This window comes from Callorhinus ursinus, unplaced genomic scaffold, assembly GCF_003265705.2.
Source record: "Callorhinus ursinus isolate GAN/ISIS: 27379988/994484 unplaced genomic scaffold, GSC_fseal_2.0 scaffold3, whole genome shotgun sequence".
Classification (NCBI taxonomy): Eukaryota; Metazoa; Chordata; class Mammalia; order Carnivora; family Otariidae; genus Callorhinus; species Callorhinus ursinus.
This window is the reverse complement of record NW_027397065.1, coordinates 58931783-58953394: the sequence shown is the minus strand read 5'-3', so window position 1 is coordinate 58953394 and position 21612 is coordinate 58931783. Positions and strand designations below refer to the sequence as shown.

The 21612-nt window shown below is 38.5% G+C and overlaps 1 protein-coding gene across 7 annotated transcripts in view; it reads left to right on the top strand.

Moving 5' to 3' along the window:
- Positions 1–21612, top strand: part of NNT (nicotinamide nucleotide transhydrogenase) — a 91322-nt gene that overhangs the window by 39337 nt on the left and 30373 nt on the right. For all 7 annotated transcript variants that reach the window (XR_003207079.2, XR_003207078.2, XM_025867310.2 and 4 more), the window contains exons 8-17: positions 4929–5062; positions 5355–5546; positions 6433–6586; positions 9473–9634; positions 10654–10764; positions 12170–12315; positions 13543–13738; positions 16259–16492; positions 17611–17771; positions 20129–20308. Coding sequence is in view for 5 of the 7 variants with exons in the window: in XM_025867310.2 (XP_025723095.1) it covers positions 4929–5062; positions 5355–5546; positions 6433–6586; positions 9473–9634; positions 10654–10764; positions 12170–12315; positions 13543–13738; positions 16259–16492; positions 17611–17771; positions 20129–20308 (1670 nt within the window). In the remaining 2 variants the exon portion in view is untranslated. The remainder of the gene's footprint in view (positions 1–4928; positions 5063–5354; positions 5547–6432; positions 6587–9472; positions 9635–10653; positions 10765–12169; positions 12316–13542; positions 13739–16258; positions 16493–17610; positions 17772–20128; positions 20309–21612) is intronic.

Below are 21612 nucleotides of genomic sequence, written 5' to 3'. Positions count from 1 at the left end.
ATCGAGTCCCACGTCGGGTTCCCTGCTCAGTGGGGAAGCTGCTTCTCCCTCTAACCCTCTCCCCTCTCATGCTGTCTCTCTCTCTCTTTAACTAAATTAATAAAATCTTTAAAAAAAAAAAAAGAGTCAGATGCTTTAACTGGCTGAGCCACCCAGGTACCCCTCTTCTAGTACAACTCTTAATTTATGTCTTCAACCTAGAGAAGAAACTGGTTGTGATTATGCAGGAGTACTTTATTATTATTATTATTATTTTTATAAAAATAGTATGTGACTTTTGGAAATGCAGTAAAGTACAAAGTAGGAAATAAAGATCATCTGTGATCTCTCAGTGAAAAATACTGAGTTAAATGTTAAATACATTAACATTTTAGCCTTTTTCAATGCATTTTTATCATGATGGATCAGGATATAATATCCTTCTCATTTTTCCCATTTAATACTATATCATAAGTTTTCTCCTTCATGTAACATGATGAGTCTTTAAGAAATCTTTGTATATATATTTTAATGGTTTTGTAGAATTTTCTTGTGTTAATATACCACATTTTATTTAATGGTTCCCCCAAAGTTGGGCTTTTCACTTAATTCAGCTTTCTGTCAATTAAAAATAATGCTCTAACCTTTTTTCTGTGTTATTCCAGTGTGTGTGTCTTCATTTATTTTGCCAGGATTAATCAATTTTTAGAAGTAGAAGTAGAATAGGAGTAGAATTACTGGACAAGTGGATATCAACATTTTTGGCCAGTTGTTACATGTTGGTAAATTATGCTTTCCTGAAACTTTTGCATAGTTCATAATCTCATTAATAGATCATCCAGCTAATTGTTTCATTTCAACATTATTATGATTTTTATTTTTTTTTAAAGATTTTATTTATTTATTTGAGAGAGAGAGAATGAGAGATAGAGAGCATGAGAGGGAAGAGGGTCAGAGGGAGAAGCAGACTCCCTGCTGAGCAGGGAGCCCGATGTGGGACTCGATCCCGGGACTCCAGGATCATGACCTGAGCCGAAGGCAGTCGCTTAACCAACTGAGCCACCCAGGCGCCCTCAACATTATTATGATTTTTAAAAGATTTTATTTTTAGGTCATTTCTACATCCAATGTGGGGCTTGAATTTATAACCCCAAGATCATGAGTCCCATGCTCTACTGAGTGAGCCAGCCAGATGCCCCCATTATTATGATTTTTTGACCTTTCATTTTGAGAGACAAAAAAAAGTATCTCAGTTCTTGTAACTTTGATTCATATGAGGATGAACTTTTTTTTTTAAATTTGATTGTTACCGTTTCTTTTAGAATTGACCATTTGTATTTGTTTTTCATGTGTTAGGATCTTTGTGTTTTGTCTTTATTTACATTTTTGTGAGCTTTTTATTATATTAATTTTTTGTCATGTTGATTTTTGAGGACTATAATATATATGTATTTCATATTTAAATCCATTGATGTTTTTCTCATTTTCCCCATTGCTTTAAATTTAAGAAATACTTTTTAATTCAAAGACTAGAGAGATATTCACCAAGGTTTTCCTTTTTTCTTTTTCTTTATGGGTTGATTCTCTCTCTCTTTTTAAAAATTTTATTTATGTTAAGTAATCTCTACGTGGAGCTTGAACTCATGACCCCAAGATCAAGAGTCGCATGCTCTTCCGATTGAGCCAGCCAGGTGTCCCAAAGGCTGATTCTCTTTTATAATTCATTCTGGTCTATAGAATTTAGAGTTTAGTTTGAAGTCTGATATTAGGTTTGGGTAGATTTTTTCCCCCTGATACCTAACTGATCATCTTATTCCTTTTGTTCCTTCCATTTTGTGATGCCACATTTATCATATATTACATTTTTATCCTAGTAGGCCATCAGGGTAAGATAGTATTTTGAAATTGCCTTCCTAGTCTTTCTTCCTCTTGAGCTATTCTTTTGAGGATTTGCTCATTTGGAACTTTTATGTACTACCCTGCTCCTCTTTTGGCTCTATTTTTTCCCTTCTGTTTTCAATTTTCATTTCTGCACTTTTAGAATTTTCAAAAAATTAATCCACATGTGAATGCTTAAAGCCAGCTGCACTGTTATATTCATCATCATATTCCCTGTAGCCTTTATTGATTTTTTTAAATTATAAAAATAAAACTAGCTCTTATAGAAAATTTAGGAGATAAAGACGAGCACAAAGAAGAAAATAATCTTACCACTCAAAGATATCCTGCTATGGTTAAACATTACACAATGTAGAATTTACTAGAAACTATATAGTATAGTATTTTATGTATGTATGTATATAAATATATATGAAACATATATGTGTATATAAAATTTTTATTTACCTTATGGCAGCAGTCTATACATACTATTTCATTGTGTGCATTTTACTTATAATAGTTTCATGTATTCTAATTATCCCTCCTTAAATAAATTTTAACTCACCCTCTAGTTATTTGACTAGATAAATTCCTTTGTGTGAAAGAATAGCCTACCCTTTCAAAAGTGATTAAATTTCAGACTGACGGTATGGACAGAACACATATTATCTTTGTGAAGATGCAAGTGTGTTTATGTGTGTGTGTGTGTGGTCTGTGCATTTAAAGTTGTGTCAGCTATTGCATAATTGTTTTGTGAAGGTTGAGTGAGTAAAATCAAAGACAAATTAGTAATATATCTGGTGTTTTCTAGGGAGCCTAAATGGTTTTGGCCACATGAGGTCTTGTAAAGTCAGTAGGGTTATAGTCCAGGAACTGATCCTTAGCTCTCACTGGGTCAGAAGAAAGAAGGAATCCAGAACTTTTAGGGCAGGAGGAATTAGTTAGAAGCCAAATCAAATTTGTGAAGTTGATGGCGGTAAAGTCAGTGCAGTTAGAAGTCAAAGGGGGTGGACCTGGATCCAGAATGCAGTTTAAGGCATATCAGCCTAGGACTGGAGAGAACAAGTAAGGTGTGAGGAAAAGCTGTAGCAAACAAGAGGCTGGTTAATGGAGAAGAGGTTGGTTAATGGAGAAGAGGCTGTGGACTAGAGAAGAGGAAGGGGGATGATCTTAAACACCTAGAAAGTACACATTAGCACTTTAAATTTGCCAGCTTACGTGGATGCGACCGTATGATCCATAGCTGTAAATTACTGCAGAGCTCAGCAGCGTGACCTTCTTTGTGGGGGCGGGGGGGAGCGGCGCGAGAGTCCTCGGATGTATGTTGTTTGCATCCCCAAATTCTCGTGTTTGAGTAAAATTTAAATATTCAAGATGGCTTTGTTGGACTGTAGTGGGGAGAGTAGAGGAAAGGAGTATTTCCAGAGAATTTTGAGAAGTGATGAAACCACCAGGACTTCAGAGTGTTGTCTTTGGGGGAAAATACCTCCTCATTCTTGCTCTTTCATGGAGACTCAAAGGTTATCCAGCAAACCACATGGCAGTTAGCCCTGCATTGGTGGGAGCAGAAGGTCCAGCGGGGGCAGTAATGAGAGCGAATGGGAGAAAGAGTGCTTATACCCAGTCAGGAAGGCCTTCAGTAATAGGAGGCATGGGATTTGTACTTTATCTTGGAAGTGGAAAGTTGGCTTTGAGAAAGAGGGAGGTACTATATAAATATGCATTTGTATCTTTACAACTTTTTTTTCCCCATATGTGCTACAAATCTTCATTTTTCTCTTTTAAATCATATGTATTCCAATCAAGTAGATTGAAAAACAGATTATTAGAGTGCAAATTTTATTTTATATTAATTTCCCCTTATAAAGTCAATAGTGTTTTTACTAAAATTCTGTAAAGACAGAGTTGAGGGGCGCCTGGGTGGCTCAGTTGGTTAAGCAACTGCCTTTGGCTCAGGTCATGATCCTGGAGTCCTGGGATCGAGTCCCACATCGGGCTCCCTGCTCAGCAGGGAGTCTGCTTCTCCCTCTGACCCTCTTCCCTCTCGTGCTCTCTCTCTCTCATTCTCTCTCTCTCAAATAAATAAATAAAATCTTTAAAAAAGAAAGAGTTGAAAACTTTTTAAAAGAGGAGATAAAGATACTTAGGCTATTAACTCTCTGCTTTCCTACTACCAATCTCACAAGTTTATTTCCTTTGTCTTTTGGCTTAGGTATATATTGTTCTGTGAAACTTGAACACGGTGATATTCTGACAATGTGGGCCCTGTTGAACATAACTAATCTAGGTTAGCTTGAAAAATCCTTATGTTTGGTGCTTTATCTTATTAAGAATTAGTGAATGAATTTAAAATGGGAACTGTCTCAACTATCTCATGACTAGAGGGTTCCATAAGAACAGGATCTTTTCTCTTTATCTACCAGTATATTCTGGGCACCAGGTATAGGGCTTGACTCATCAGAGGCAGAACAAACAGTGTTGAGGGGGGAATAAAAGTGTATGCATGATTCCCAATCCCAAACTGGGATTTCCTATTGTTTTCATTTCGTGGCATTTCCCTTTCTCTCCTTGAAGTTATCCTGTGATAAATGAAGGTAGCTTAGTATAGTATGTGGGAAAATCTGGTGAAGTTTGTTAAGATGTTTGGAAATATTCCATTTTGTAATTCATAAATTACTATTGACTATTCCCTTGACATTTGTGATCTTTATGAGTTGTCCAATTCAGGTGCACAGTTTTCTTAATAGCTTACTATTTTGCATTCAAAAAGAAACAGGCAAAATGTTTATGTCTTCATGAATGGTCCTGGATGTAAACCAGTTTGGAAGAGCAGTACTAAGTAAACGAACGGCAAGATCCCTCTGCATATTGGCTTTGCAGTTCATACTTACCATGTTTCTTCCTGGGAGGATGACCAGTTTCACCTGGTGATGGACTTTCGGGGTATCTTGAAAGAGTTAATATTTCAGATGTTACATTTTTTAGTGTCCAGAGACTACTGTAATAATTAGGAAATAAAGTTGTAAAAAATATAATATAATTTGTACTGTTCTCTTTGATTTTATCAGGTAAAAAAGCTCCAGTTTTATTTAGTAAAGAGATGATTGAGTCAATGAAGGAAGGCTCAGTTGTTGTGGATTTAGCTGCTGAGGCTGGCGGAAACTTTGAAACCACTAAGCCAGGAGAACTTTATGTTCATAAGGTATACCAAACAGCTTCTTCTATCTACGAACCATCTCCCATGTCTTTAGTGATTTGTAAGCGAGTGTTTATTCCTTTAAGGTAGTCGGAGAAACTGAGTCCTGAAAATTTTTAAAATTAAAAACAGGCACATTGAAAGCTCTTTTTGAAATCTGTATTTGTTTGTGAGACATGTATATATTTATAAAGGTATGTAATTTCACAGCTTAGCCTTGACGATGACTGAGGAGTGTCCTAGAAGGAATGTGAACAGATACAATTAGACCTTTCTGACTGCATTTTTGTTCATGTAGGGAGTTACTCACATAGGCTACACAGACCTTCCCAGCCGAATGGCCACGCAGGCCAGCACCTTATATTCCAACAACATCACCAAGCTCCTGAAGGCCGTCAGCCCTGACAAAGATAATTTTTATTTTGAAGTGAAAGACGACTTTGACTTTGGTACGATGGGTCATGTCATTAGAGGAACTGTAGTGATGAAGGTAAGTAAAGAGACCTGTTCCTTTCTGAGTTTTCATTAGAAATGTGTTTTAGGATTTCTGTTTATGGAAGGATCCTAATTTGGAATGGAGATATAGTCTAATAAAGGGTTGATGTGTTGGGTTTATACCAATAAAAAGTGTTTATAAATGCAGAACGATTTAAAGAAAAAATCACAAAGGCTTATATACACAAGAACTCATCCGAAATATGCATTGCTTTTGAAAAACAGAAGCAAACAAAACAAAAAACCAGAACTGAATAAAGTAAAAATTAAACTTTCCCCTTGCCACCTATCTCCTTTTAGGGGATTGATCTATGTTTTTCCATATATGTTCTGTGCACATAGAAATTGTGTATCCATGCATAACAAACATTCTATATTTATATACACATATGTATTTATATAAAATAAGTTATAAATGACATGAATTTATTTAAGATTATATATAAGGGGCTCCTGGCTGGCTCAGTCAATAGAGCATGCCATGCTTGATCTCGGGGTTATAAGTTCAAGCTACACATTGGGTGTAGCGATTGCTTAAAAATAAATCTTTTAGGGGCACCTGGGTGGCTCAGTCATTAAGTGTCTGCCTTCGGCTCAGGTCATGATCCCGGGGTCTTGGGATTGAGCCCCGCATCGGGCTCCCTGCTCCTCGGGAAGCCTGCTTCTCCCTCTCTCACTCTCCCTGCTTGTGTTCCCTCTCTCGCTGTCTCTCTCTCTCTCTCTCTGTCAAATAAATAAATAAAATCTTAAAAAAAATAAATCTTTTAAAAAATTATATTTAAAAGAACAATCCCTCCCCCCCAGGAGAGTCACTATCTTCTGTGTTTTTGAAATGCTGGATTGACTGTTAAAAAAATTTCTATTTTTCTAATTTCTATTAGGATGGTGACGTAATTTTCCCTGCTCCCACCCCGAAAAATATTCCTCAAGGTGCCCCAGTAAAACCGAAGACAGTGGCTGAGCTGGAAGCTGAGAAAGCAGCTACCATCACCCCCTTCAGGAAGACAATGACTACGGCTTCTGCATATACAGCAGGTGAGGACCCCATTCATGAGGGTTGAGTTCTGATTGTTTGGATTTTGTAAGAAATGCATATAATTGTCAAAATTAGTGAATGAGATCCTGTTGTCCTCCTTTGGATTCCATGAGGAAGTGGGCCTGTTAGAAGCAAGTTTTTGTAAATGTGTTACTAGCCTCACCTCCGCGGCCTTGGAGACTGCACTGTTGGCTGACCCCAGAGATCCAGGTGCTTGCTGGATACTGGCATGAATGTGTGTGAAAGCATAGATGGGCTGTTAGTGCTTTTCTTTCATAGAAAACATTTAAAATATAGCTGTTAAGAGTTTTGGCTTACATCAAGTATATCGAGTAGTGATCTGTGTCAGATTGTGTTGGTGTTAAGTGCCTGTAAATATGGTTATTTATTTATCTTTACGAGTTATAAAACATCAGTTGTGATCATCTGCACGTTGGGTAAGACTGGGGAACCACATATTTGTGTTGAAGAATAAACAGTAGGAGACAGGTATGGCCCTTGACCGTTTGTCTAACATCCTAAGTTCTTCACCTAGTAAAAAAAATTCAATTTTTAAGTTTTCATTTCTTTACAGTTTAACACAAATTCTTTGCTTTTTAGTTCGCCTTTATGAAAACATTAAGCAATCACTGTAAAATAGTGGTAAATATTCATTCTGGTTATGAATTGTTAAGAGTCTGAAATAGGGACATTTGGTTTTAAATTGGTTTCTCTCTCATCGAATGAATTAAAAATATTTAGATCTACTTGGAGCCAAAGCAAAAACAAAACAAAAGCAAACTATAAAGAATTAAGGACCAGCACCAGGCACACAATTCTTGTAGCCTCAGCATTCTCCAAATTCCCATGCGAGCCCAGATGTTTGAAAGAGAAATATGTAACTCTCCTTGAATAAAGAGCGAGTCTCAGCAAAATGACTGAAAGCCTCTAGTTGTGAACATGGTGAATAAATGGGGCAGTGTCCCTACTTGCACTTACTTGTTAAAAAAAAAAAAAAAAGAAACCAGATTATTATATTGTACCTGGAGAGGATTCTTGGAAGGATTGTAAATTTCCATTTCTCTTTGCGATTTGTGAGGAAATACAGTGTGGCATGTATGATGGTTTATTTTTCTAGGTTTCTCTCTCATTTGTTAAGTGAAGGTTTATTGCATTTTAATAGATAGGGCATTAGCATATTTTAGGGAATAAAAGAATGGCCTCATATTTGTTTTTCTTTACCTTAAACTTCCTCCTTTATAATAAAAACAAGCATTTTTCTTTTATGTGTGTGTTAGGAATCCATTTGAATAGCATTCTCCAAAGAATATGATTTGCTTTTTTTTCCCTTTCTTTTTTTCTCTGCCTTTCTCTTTCCATTGTTACAAACAGTATAGAAATAGCATAGTTGACATTGTGAAATATACTATAGAAAAGACATTAGTTTACTAAAGAGTTGATAAAAAAAACCTTTAGATAGGTGATTTCTATCTTTAGATGCCCAACAAAAGAATGGACTCCAGATTATAATTAGTGCTGCTTGATTAACGTGGTCATTTAATGAATGCTAGGCATTGCACTAAACACTTCATATGCCTTAACCTATTTACTCTTTACAAGACTTCAGTGAGGTGGGCATATTATTATTTTCTTTCTCCAGCTGAGGACAGAGAGGGTTAATAATTTTACAGATGATGATACTATAGCACAGAGAAGTTAAGTAGCTTGCCTGAAATCACACAGCTAGCAAGCAGTAGACCCACAGTTTGAAGGAGGCAATCTGGCTTATGAAAACATATTCTTAACCACAACTCTATACAGCTTCTCTGATGTTTAACTAGAACACAAAACAATATTCTGTCTACTCTCCCTCCAGATGGTTAACAGGCCATGTATTGGAACCCTGGGCATTTTATATGTGCGTAGGGAAATATAAATTAAAACTGAAGTCTTATTACATGATCTAAAGTAAAATTAATGTCAATTCCTAGATGTTCTAGCTGTGCCACTTATAAAGAAATACTTCATATCACGGGGAAAAAAAAGTACCTTACTCCAGAAAGTTGAATTCCAGCTCCCTGGTCCCCCATTCGCATTCTGTTTTTACTGACCACTAGGTAACCCTTCCTTCTGTTGCAGAACAGCCATCCACATGTTTGCTATTAGGGAAGGCAATAATTAAAGATGTATGTTCAGAGCTGACTGTTTGTATTCTGCACATTCTTAATTTAATTTGTATTTTTTTTTTCCTTTTCTTTGTAAAATCCTGTTTGCTGACTTGGTGTTGAGGCTGGAGCTGACTGCCCTGGCCAGCAGTCCAGTCCAGCTTCAGGAGCAATTGCAAAACCTCTGTCCCGGGGGGTGGGGGGGGTGGGAGGTGGAGGCCATATGTTTTGGGGAGGTGCTGGAGTGAATGAAATCCTTCCTACTCTTTTAAAATCCCTCTTCCTCAGCCAAAGCTGAGTGACATGAAATTGGCTTCAAAAAAGTCCTGTCTTGTAAAGGTCGTGTCTTGCCCAAGTAGAAAATGCTTTGGTAGATCCTGTGGAGGTCTGTAATTCTGGAACAAAAGCACTTGTATAAACACGTGTGGCATCGTCAGTGAAAGTCAAAACAGGAAAGAGGACAATGGGGAAATTGTTATTAAGGTGACTCATAAATTTTACTAGATCTTTACAGCTTATTTTATTTTGGGAGGTGGTGGTCAGGAAGTTAAGTTTTGTTCATAATACCTTTAACCTCCCCTGGCCCCCATCACGAAATATGTAAAAAATCTCATTATTGGCAAACTCATTATCGGGTGTAGAATTTAAAAGCATTGACTGTTGCACATGTTTGTGTGTGGGTGTGCATGCTTTTAATATTGAGATAATTGGAGGTCAGCTCATACTCTTCTCTTTCTGTAGGTCTCACTGGGATGCTGGGTTTGGGCATTGTGGCGCCCAATTTAGCCTTTTCCCAGATGGTGACCACTTTTGGCTTGGCCGGCATTGTGGGCTACCACACCGTCTGGGGAGTGACCCCTGCTCTCCACTCACCACTGATGTCTGTGACTAATGCAATCTCAGGTTTGCTCCTCTCTTGTTTCCCCTCATTTTAGGTTTTCATGGGCTTATTCAACTCTGCAGCTGCTTTCAATGAGGTTTCCAAAGTCTTTGTTTACAAATTGTATGGCTTGGCCTCTTGAGGTGGTGGTTGTGGTGGTTTGGGCTCCCCGAGGGGGTGAGGGTGGGTCTAGAAGTGAGGGGCCCAGCAAGCTTGTCAGGCCTTGGGGCTGCTCCCATTTCAAGCAGGGCAGGGCCATTGTTCTTCCTTTTGATTGTAATTTCCTTTAAAGAAAGTATTCCTCTGATATCACAGAATCGTAATTGTAGCATCCTTTAGGGGCTCTTAGATTCACCTAAATATTCCCAGCCTAGCAAGTCTGTGGTAAGTAGGCCATACCTGTCATCAGATTCACTCTGAAGCCTTTGAGTGACCAGCTGGCCAGCCAGGGTAGCCGAGCATCCCCCGAGCATCAGCCGAGCATCAGACTGGTGGTGCGAGTCTTCACAGTGGTCCCTGTGGTGTCCAAGAGCTCTTCTCTTTGGCCCCCAGTGATGCTCAGATCTGAGGAGTGAGACCCACCTGGGAAGGTGTGGGGCCAGCCCTGGCTTGGAAGCCTCGTGCTGCAGGGCTCTAGGCACAGCTGCTAGGGGCTCTGCCGGGAACATGGCTAATTCCAAGGGGCACCATACTCTGGAAAGGTCAACGTCATGGCTTCGCCATCATATATTTCTAGTTCATGCATAGTTTCTTCCAGTTCAGAAGCAGTTTATCCACCCGCGGTCCCATTTTACCTCTTATCCAATAACATTATCAATTTAGATCTTTATCAGGGGAACAGAGCTAGAAAGTTAAAGGGAGGCCAAATTTTTATGCAGAAGGAGAAAAAGTTTTGTTGACTATTTGCCCACAAGAGTACTTCAGTGACAATGGTGCGTGAGGACTTTCTCCGTTGTGTCTGTCCATGTGAGATCCTACAGCTGTGATACTTCATTTGGCCTTGTCTCTGTAACCATTCACCATCTTGCTTCTTTCTTCCTAGGGTTGACTGCAGTTGGTGGGTTGGCACTGATGGGAGGACATTTGTATCCTTCCACAACTTCTCAGGGCCTTGCCGCTCTTGCTACATTTATTTCCTCAGTCAACATTGCAGGTATGATGGCAGTGGTGGTGAGAGAGCCCAGAGTGCTATTTAAAAAAAAAAAAAAATTTCAGCAAGCTCTACACCTAGCGTGGGACTTGAACTCACGATCCCAAGATCAAGAGTCGCATACTTTTCTGACTGAGCCAGCCAGGCGCCCCCCTAGAGTGCTATTTTTTTTTTTTAAAGATTTTATTTATTTATTTGACAGAGAGATACATAGCAAGAGAGGAAACACAAGCAGGGGGAGTGGGAGAGGGAGAAGCAGGCTTCCCGCTGAGCAAGGAGCCCGATGTGAGGCTCGATCCCAGGACCGTGGGATCATGACCTGAGCCGAAGGCAAACGCTTAATGACTGAGCCACCCAGGCGCCCCTAGAGTGCTATTTTTTTTAAAAGATTTTATTTTTTATTTATTTGACAGAGAGACACAGTGAGAGAGGGAACACAAGCAGGGGGAGTGGGAGAGGGAGAAGCAGGCTTCCTGCTGAGCAGGGAGCCCAATGTGGGGCTCGATCCCAGGACCTTGGGATCATGACCCGAGCTGAAGGCAGACGCTTAATGACTGAGCCACCCAGGTGCCCCTAGAGTGCTATTTTTAATGGAGACATGAAAGCAAATATATTCATTATAGAATAGACATTTGGACTTTTTTAGACATTTGGATTTTAAGAATTTAACTGTGCCTTTAAAAATTGTTTCACTCAGACCATAAATGCTCTCTATGAAGAAAACTTATTTTGCTCATTTGTAATTTTTAGAAACTATTTGATAGAACACCCCCTTCCTCAGTGCCCCAAAATAAACAAGCAAATGATTGTCTTGTTACAAGTTAACTGGAAAGTTATTGAATGCATAGTTTTGAATTACGTCAACTTGTAGCTATCACCATAACATCTGTAAATGAGTATACTTCTAGATAAAAACTTTAGCCTTTGCCTATCCTAGCCTGTGTTTCTGAAAACGGAAAGCCTAGCACATCACTTGTGTAGCTCATTTGATGCTATTTTGTAGCTAAAAATTAGTTAATATGTCCAAGAAATCCGGTGCCTGTTGATGTGGCATTTTTTTCTTTTATCAGTTATTATAGGTTTAACAAACAGAGTAACCTATTTGAAAAAAACACTAGCCTTTGATCTTTTGCATTCCCAAGCTGTTTGAATGCCTGTTTACTTGTAGTCAGGCAGAAATAGTTGGTTCTGTACTCTGATTGCAAGTCTTCTTCCTGAATATAGGGTTCCCCACCTTCAATGAAACTGGCTTGAGTGATAGAATAAGTTTTAATTTTGAGGTTCTAAAATGTTACTTAATATATTTATCCCTAGGAGATAAAGATGTGCTTAAAATAGAAAAATTGTACCAGTTTAAAAATCATGTTGCTCAAAATACCTCTTTCTGTTTCATATTTACTTTGATAAGGCGGCTTTCTGGTGACCCAGAGAATGCTGGACATGTTCAAGCGTCCCACAGATCCCCCAGAATACAATTACGTGTATCTGCTCCCTGCTGGAACCTTCGTTGGAGGATATTTAGCTGCCCTCTACAGTGGTTATAACATTGAACAAGTAAGAGGCTATTTTGAGAATTTTTATTTTTGCCACCGTGTTTTCTTTCCAACTAGATTTAACATTATCATTACCACAATTCAGGCTCTACCAAGCAAATACAATAATAACTCTAGAAACATCTTGGTCAAATAGAGCATTCCTATCCCCTAAGGTTCATGACCCTGGATTCTAGAAACAGATTTGCCTGCTACCTGAATGTGCTAACATGGGTTTACCTGTTTGTCCCTCAGGTTTTCTACTTGTAAAAAGTGTCAAAAGGTTGTTTTATACTTGGATGGATTGTTGTAGGGATACAGTGAAATAATCAGTAACAGAATCTGAAATTTTTCTGTTAAATACTATTAGTTCTTTTCCTATTTACTTTCTTCCACAGATTCAGTGCATCATCTCTTGTAACCAGGAGATGTTATCTCAATTCATCTAAAAAAGACAGTGTGAAAATGAATGTTTATAAAAAAACAGAAATAATCAAGTTGAACTTCGAAAGTTCCATCTCTCAATATGATTATAATAGAGACTTAACTTTGTTCTGAACTCAGTATTTTTTATCATTTTTCGATGCCTACCACAAGATTGCACCTGACAACAGAAAAATCATGTGTCCCTTGGTTTCTGCTGTTTACAACATTTCTTAGTTGTTGAGTGAACAAAATCTTTTTTGAGAGGAGTTGGAGTGGTATGTCAGAGAAACCCATGTCTGAATCCCAGATTTGCTATTTTCTGATCATGTGACCTTGGAAGAATTATGTAACCTTTTCAAGCTTTGGTTTTCTCTTTTTGCAAAATGAGGATGATGATTCCTTCAACTTCTGTGAATCTCATGGGGCTGACTTGAGTAAAATGTATGTATGGTCCCTGGCATTTACAGCATCAGGGGTTGGCTCCTTTATAGTGTTTCGTCAGGTCCCATCATAACTCTGTTTAAATTTAGGTACTTTTATATGCATTTGTGCATGCTATCAAATCCAAAAAGAAACCAATTTACATAAATGGTATAATTGCAAGTACAATCTAAGGTATTTAATTTATTAATATGCCTGATGGATAGGAAAATATATTGAAATATTCAAAGAAGAAGTCCGACTGGTCCCTCTATTGTCTGAATTTAAAATTGTTCTTAGGAAATCATGTTTCCTCAAGAGAAGTCCTCCCTATGCTAATAGACTGGAAGTTTTGATAGTCTCTCTCTCTCTCTCTCTCTTCTCTTCCCTTTCGTTTAAAAAGATCATGTATCTGGGCTCAGGTCTGTGCTGTGTTGGTGCCCTGGCCGGCCTTTCCACCCAGGGAACAGCTCGTCTTGGCAATGCATTGGGCATGATTGGGGTGGCTGGAGGCCTGGCAGCCACCCTCGGAGGCCTAAAACCATCCCCAGAATTGTTAGCTCAGATGTCTGGAGCAATGGCTTTGGGCGGTACCATTGGTAAGCACTTGGTGGAAATCTGCCTTTATGGGAACACATACCCATTTTTTTAGCGCACTCTTTGGACATAGTTGACCTACTTACTCAATGTTAAATGTTTTAAAATGTTTGTATTTTAATGAGAATTATACCAACTATGATTCTTCACCAAAATAAATATATTAGACACAAAGTTAATTACATTATTCATAACTTTCTAATTAATTTGTTAGATTTTATTTTCTATGCTCCTGAGATTACCCATATTATATCTGTTTTTAGAAATACTGTGTAAAGGTAGGCTTTTGTCCATCTCTTCCCAACTCCATCTTTAATGACATGCATTGGTAGCTTGAAATTGACCATGGTGGTTGCATTTACACCATGGAAATCAACAAATGCTACAAATCTGGATTTCATTTATTGTTTCGTTGATTGTCCAGACCTAAGAAAGTGATGGAGAAAATATTAATAATGCAGCTTAAACTTAAAAGTGTGCTGTTTCTGTAGCCATTACATTGTGAATATCACAAAAATTGAGCAAATATTCTTCCAGTATTTGAAAACTATTATCAGAGTCAAGCTGTTGCTCACATTGTTGACAATGAGTGAGGTTCTCACATATACCTCGTTTCACTTTTGTCAGTGCAAACAAAAATGTCAGCCAACATTCCCGTGGGAACTACACTCATTTCATCAGTTGCAAACACTAGGTTGGTGACAGATACAAGAGTTTGGCAAAAGTCAACAAGTACATTCTGTGAAAGTCAATTGGCAATATGGGGTTTACAATAAAGAGTACCGTATATTTTATTATTTGAAAATTATGTGCTACCCTATATCATTAAAAATTCTTGGACATATTTATATATGCACATGTTTTTATCCTGAGGAGCTGGTGGTTATATATTTACTGGTATAACAATAGCTTTAGGACTCCTTTTATACTTCCCCAGGAAAGTTTTGTGTCCTTTCTTGATAGTCCCTGGAAAGGAACGAAGGAAAATGTGCTGTAGGTTCATGGCAGGAAAACCTCTAGACAAGATCTTAGCAAATGTTCTGAGGTGCACCCCTTCTCTATCACCTACCTAGAGCCATACAGCTCTTTCAGAGTCTCCTTATTTGGACATTGACTACCCAGGTATTTGCATTTCTTTACCTTTGGACACGGCTCCCACTCACCCACCTGAAAACACAGGCCTTCATATTTCAGCTGTTTTCTCCCGTGCTCAGGAGCAAGTTTTGGCTTGTGGAGAAGAGAGCTTGGGTTATTCATGCAGTGGGGAGAATGTAAGGGTTTGGTTGGAGCCTCAAGTAATCTGAAGAAGTGTTAGGGGAGTGTTTGCAGGTTGTGATGGAAGAGGCATGTGTTAGTGTTGTGTGTTTGGGTTTTTGGAGCTGGATCTTCTTTAGGTGTGTTGAGAAAACCTGCTATTTTGAAAGGGTATACATAGCCAGTGTCCTTACCTTCTGTATAGTCCTTGTAAGAGAATATTTAGCCCATATTAGGAAGCAGATAAATACTTATTAGGGATAAGGATGGAAATCCTTAAATGTGGTCTTTTTTTAAAAAATTGAAGTATAGTTGGGGCGCCTGGGTGGCTCAGTCAGTTAAGCGTCTGACTGTTGATTTCAGCTTAGGTCATGATCTCAGGGTGGTGAGATCGAGTCCTGTGTCAGGCTCCATGCTCAGCACGGAGCCTGCTTGGGATTCTCTCTCTCCGTCTGCCCCTTCCTGTATGCATGTGTTCTTTCTAAAAATAAATAAAATTGAGGTATAATTGACATAATATATTAGTTTCAGATGTGCAAAATAATGATTCTGTATCTGTATTTATAGCAAAATGATCACAATAAGTCTAGTAAACATCTGTCACCATACATAGTTGCAGAATTTTCTTTCTTGTGATGAGAACTTTTAAGATCTACTCTCTTAGCAGCTTTCAAATATGTGATACAGATTTATTAATTATAGTCAACATGCTGTACATTATATCCCTATGACTTCTTTTATAACTGGAAGCTTCACCTATTTTGCCCACCTCCCATCCCGTTTCTCTAGCAACCACCAATCTGTTCACAGTATCTATGAACTTGTTTTTTTTTTTTTTAAGATTTTATTTATTTATATGAGAGAAAGTGAGAGAGAGCAAGTGAGCAGAGGGAGAGGGACAAGCAGACTCCCCGCTGAGTGCAGAGCCTGATGCAGGGCTCAATCCCATGACCCTGAGATCATGACCTGAGCTGAAACCAAGAGTTGGACGCCTAACTGACTGAGTCACCCAGGTGCCCCGGTTTTTTTGTTGTCGTTTTTTTTTTTTTTTCAGATTTCATATATAAGTGAGATCATATGGTATTTGTCTTTCTCTGACTGACTTATTTCCCCTAGCATAATACCCTCAAGGTTCATCAATATTTTCACAAATGGCAAGATTTCCATCTTTTTTATGGCTGAATAATACTCAGGTGTTGGCTTTATTGTAGTTGCCTCTCAAAGGTCTATTGAGTTTTAATTTCTCTTTGACTTTCGTTTCCTAACAGGATTGACAATTGCCAAACGCATCCAGATTTCTGATTTACCTCAATTAGTTGCTGCGTTCCACAGCTTAGTGGGCTTGGCAGCTGTGCTTACTTGCATAGCTGAGTACATTGTAGAATATCCACATTTTGCCATGGATGCAGCTGCAAATCTCACCAAGATCGTGGCCTACCTCGGTACTTACATCGGTGGTGTCACGTTTAGTGGCTCTCTTGTTGCCTACGGAAAGCTGCAGGGTAAGTGATGCCACATCACAGAGGGGTCAATAGCTACTGTTTACGGGGCTTGAGGGTCTGTGTCAGTTTCAGAAAATGGCTTCATGGTAGAACCTGTTAGGTGAAGAATTTATATAGCGCCGAGAGATATCTAAAAGACCCTTCCTCCACATTGAGATTGCTTCCCTTCATTGATTACAGAGCTCACAAAGCTTTGAAGCGATTTCTTCTGCAGACGGCTAATGCACAGAAATTGGGGTAGCAGGACTAGTTGACAATTGATAATACATGTGAACAAAACTACATCTTCCTAATCCTTAGTTAGGGATGCCTGTTCACAGAAATGAACTTTATACATTTTCCAGAATAGAGAGAAGCTTGTTGAATAAGTTTGTGTGATCACCATACATACTTATTTTGAACACATACACATTTTTCGGCTCTGGCTTACCATCTTTTGCTACTTCTCATGGCTGAGACTGGAAGTGGGAGAAAGAACCCCCAAACTTCACAGAGTTTGTTTTCAGTGTTTTCATGAATAAGTGAGTCTATAGAGAAACTAGCTTGTGATATAAAAATCTGGTCTTTTCCTCTGAGTAATCAAGCCATAAAATTAAATAGAGAACTTCCATGAAACTTAAAAATCACAAAAGAACTTCAAGCCTCCAATGCTCTTGTCTCATGTTTTGTTTCAAAAACAACTAGCAAACTGGGGCTCTGCTCCCTTGGGCTCAGTTGATAGAATCAGAAATGCTAATGTGCTAGGACTCTGTTTTGAAGTTTTAAATAAATGAAACCACACTTAACAACTTCTGTGTTGGTCATACGGGAAAAATGTAACTTTTTAAGATGCTAGGACAAAGAGTAAAGAAATTGTTGTGTGATCAAAGTAGAGAACAGTTAAGTTGAGCCATACTTTTCCTACTTCTGTTAACATTTGTTACGTGTAAGAGCCCTAATTTGCTTTTATGTTTCAGGACCATTTTTTAGAATTCTGATATTTAATTTTGGTAGTTTAGGATTAAATGACATGCACTTAAGAGAGTGTGTGTGTGTGTGTGAGTGAGAGAGAGAGAGAGTGTGTGAGGGGGTTTTTCATGACATGTGCTAGCTTCTGACTGACTTGCACTTGGTCCTAGGTATCTTAAAATCTGCCCCTCTCCTGCTTCCTGGGAGGCACTTACTTAATGCAGGCCTGCTGGCTGCTAGTGTGGGTGGAATAATCCCATTCATGATGGACCCTAGCTTTACCATGGGCATTACCTGTCTGGGCTCTGTGTCGGCTCTCTCTGCTGTCATGGTAAGAAGTTGGGGTGGAAAGCATGTCCTCAATGAGGAACTGGCGTATTTTATTAGATTGCAGTCTAACCTATTTCTAGCTCTTCAAGACCCTTGATGGAATAAACACGTTTTAGAATGATGTTACATGTTCTTCTTTTTAGAATCTGGAAAATACAAAAAAGTGTAAGAAGAAAACCACTCTTTCTCTCCACTGAATGGTTCCTTTCAAAGTTGTCGGGTGACATCTTTATTGCTCTGGGGTCTTTTCCCTGGATCAATGTGTTGGTGAATGGGAATTTTAAAAAGCCAAGTGTTTCAGTTCTGTTCATTAGGTGCCTACTTATTGTGACAAGGCCCACAAAATGGTGCTTTGGGTTTTATGCAATAAGGGTCAGATACTCCCTGCCCATTAGTTGCGCTCTCATTTAATGGAAGTTATGATACCAAGTTAAAGAATTATATAAAATGAGATGCAGTTAATAAACCCTGTGTGTTCAGTGGGGGAGTTCAGGGAAGTCTTTCATGATAGGTATGATCCTCTTCTCCCTCTCTGATTTTTGCATTTATTATATTGATACATACAGTATTATCTGGGTGTCTATATGCTACAATATAGCATTTTATTATATCAGTGTAGGATGCTTTTGCAAAACAGCTATTATTTACCAGTTCCTTCATGTTTGTCTAGTCTGGAGTCTACATTGTAGACATTGGTTTGTTTTAGGTTTTTAAAATAATTTGTAGTGCTTAGCACAAAATTAGACATACAGTAATTGCTTATCAAATACATACTGGCTGCTTGATTGAAGATTTACAGTGTTAAAAATGATACTTATTTTTTTATTTTTATTTTATTTATTTGACAGAGAGAGACAGCGAGAGAGGGAACACAAGCAGGGGGAGTAGGAGAGGGAGAAGCAGGCTTCCCGCTGAGCAGGGAGCCTGATGCGGGGCTCGATCCCAGGACCCTGGGACCATGACCTGAGCCGAAATCAGACGCTTAACGACTGAGCCAACCAGGGGCCCTAAAATGATACTTATTTTTATGTAATCCTAAGAGGACTGATTTTGCCAGAGAAACTTTAGAAGTCTGAAAAGTAGGGGCTCCTGGGTGGCTCAGACAGTTAAGTGTCTGACTCTTGATCTCAGGTCAGGTCTTGATCTCAGGGTTGTGAGTTCAAGCCCAGTGTTAGGCTCCACACTGGGCATGGAGGCTGCTTAAAAAAAGAAAAGAAAAGAAAAGAAAAGTCTGAAAATTAACTTAAAATTCTTTTTATAACTACTGACAGTCCATTTTTTTTCTGGCTTATATATATAGCACTGGCTTTTGTTTTATTTTAAAGAAAAGAAAAACGGTTTTGATATTTTTTTTTATCCAGTAAAGCTGAATGTCTCAAAATAAAACCAACAGCACAGAAATGCAAAACTTTAAGAATTACTATTTTTGAGAAGAGGTGAATTTGATATTTAAGAGGTACTTTATGCTTATATGAGAATGACTAAAATAAAATATTTTGTGGACTTTTAATTGCTTTTGACTTCATTAAGTAGTACATGAATACATTCACATCTTAAACTCAAAATACATAGGTGTTTGTGGATAAAAAGCAAAAATCTTTCTCCCCATCGTTCTTTTCCCTTTCCTGTGTTTAGTGATTTGGGGTTGCACTAGAGAGACTTTGGATTCTGTTGTATTCCTCCAAGGAGTATTGATCATTATTTTTTATTTATTTTTGTAGGCAGCTAACTTGGCTGCATCAGATTTCAAATCTGGCTCCCTTATGGTGGGAGCAGCTGAAATCTGTTATTATTTTATCCTTAATAGGTTTGCTTGGAGTCTGCCCACATGCATAAAGAGCCAGAGTTTTGGGCAGAGTTCATACATAGAATTTGGGGCTCCCTCTCTTTAGCCTGCTCCTCTGTAGTTTCCCTTCTCACTTTGCAGCTGCTGTAGTCACCCTAAATCCTATCCTAGGACCTTGAAACTAGCAAGACTATGGGCTTATATTTCAGATTTAGCTGTTTCTCTTGGCACTACGAGGGGCCTACCCTTACATTAACGCCATAAAAACTGGGAAATTCACTCAGTGCTGTTACTTTTTTTCAAGTGCAGACCCCTCTCTAGTTTCTGCCTGCTTTTCATCACTGCCTGTTAGGGATTTAGGGATATTTCGGGGAAGGGGGTGGTTCAGTGTTTAAACGTGTTATATCTGTGGGAGAATTGATCAGATGGGAGGCACTTGGTCATTACCCCGTGGAACTTCAAGATAAATATATTAATTGGAAAACCAGAATGATTAAGAACCAAGATGTCCAGTGTCAGAGGTTTTATTTTTATTTTATTAATTTTGATTTCCGCGTTGGATTTCATCCTAGGGTGTGACTTTGACAGCTGCTATCGGGGGTGCGGACATGCCCGTCGTCATCACTGTGCTGAACAGCTACTCAGGCTGGGCCCTGTGTGCGGAGGGCTTCCTGCTGAACAACAACCTGCTGACCATTGTGGGGGCACTCATAGGCTCCTCTGGCGCTATCTTGTCCTACATCATGTGTGTGGTAAGAAACAGGTGTTTGAACAAAAAGGAAATGGTGTTCTGAAAATAAGGATATGTTTGTTACTTTATTTGCAGTAAAAAACGACTATGTCAGTTCTTATTTTTCTTCAGTAGAAATATCAGAGTGTTTCATTCTAATATCCAAGACTGCTTTTAAAGTCCCCAAGTGTTGATAATTAGGAAAATTAAATATCAAGATTAAAAAAATCTGACTCCCTCCATCTGGAGATAAGCACTTAAGATTTTGGTTTATTTCTTTCTATTGTTTCTTTCTTTACTGCATATCTGTGTATTTACGTATCATACTGTATACTATTTTACATTTTATTCTTTTTTTCTTTCTTTTTTTATTATGTTCAATTAGCCAGCGTATTAAACATCATTAGTTTTTGATGCAGTGTTCAACAATTCATTGGTTGCATATAACACCCGGAGCTCATCACAACACCTGCCCTCCTTAATGCCCATCACCTGGTTACCCCATCCCCCACCCACCGCCCTTCCATTTTATTCTTTTCATCTTACTATATTCTTACTATATTCTAAGTAATTTTCTTGTTTAAGCTGCTTTTTAGGGGCACCTGGGTGGCTCAGTCGTTAAGCGTCTGCCTTCAGCTCAGGTCATGATCTCAGGGTCCTGGGATCGAGCCCCACATCAGGCTCCCTGCTCAGCAGGAAGCCTGCTTCTCCCTCTCCCACTCCCCCTGCTTGTGTTCCCTCTCTCTCGCTGTGTCTCCCTCTGTCAAATAAATAAATAAAATCTTTTAAAAAAATAAAAAGAAAAAAGAAAAAAATCAAGAAAACAAATACTTCCTAGCTTCCTTTTTGTTTCTACAAGAAGGCAAGAAGGTATACTGCAAATAATTAAAGGTTTGACTAGGAAACTTTTCCAAATGATAGATACTGTTTTCTCAGTGGTAGTTCTGAATGGCTGTGGAAGGGCGAGTGTGCAGTGGAGTGACCTCAGAACATGACTCTACGGTGATTAATCCTTCAGGCAGAGAAAGGGTACTTCTGCCACCTCTGTTCTTTTATTACAGTATTTAAAAAGCCCCTTATTTTATAACTCAGAATTCCTCATGTTTTAATTGAAAATCTCTTTGTAAATTGAGTGCTGAAGTTATCTTTTTATAATAAGAAATCAGTCTTCTTTGGCCCTGAGGAAGAGGTTTTAAAATTAAATCTCCCAAGTCGTTCAGGGAATTTGGAAAGGAGGTGGTTTGGGTCTCCTATTTGAAAAGTTTCAGGCTGTGGGGTTCTAAAAAACAAATGTTTATAAAGAAGGAAGAATTTATTCAGTTGTAT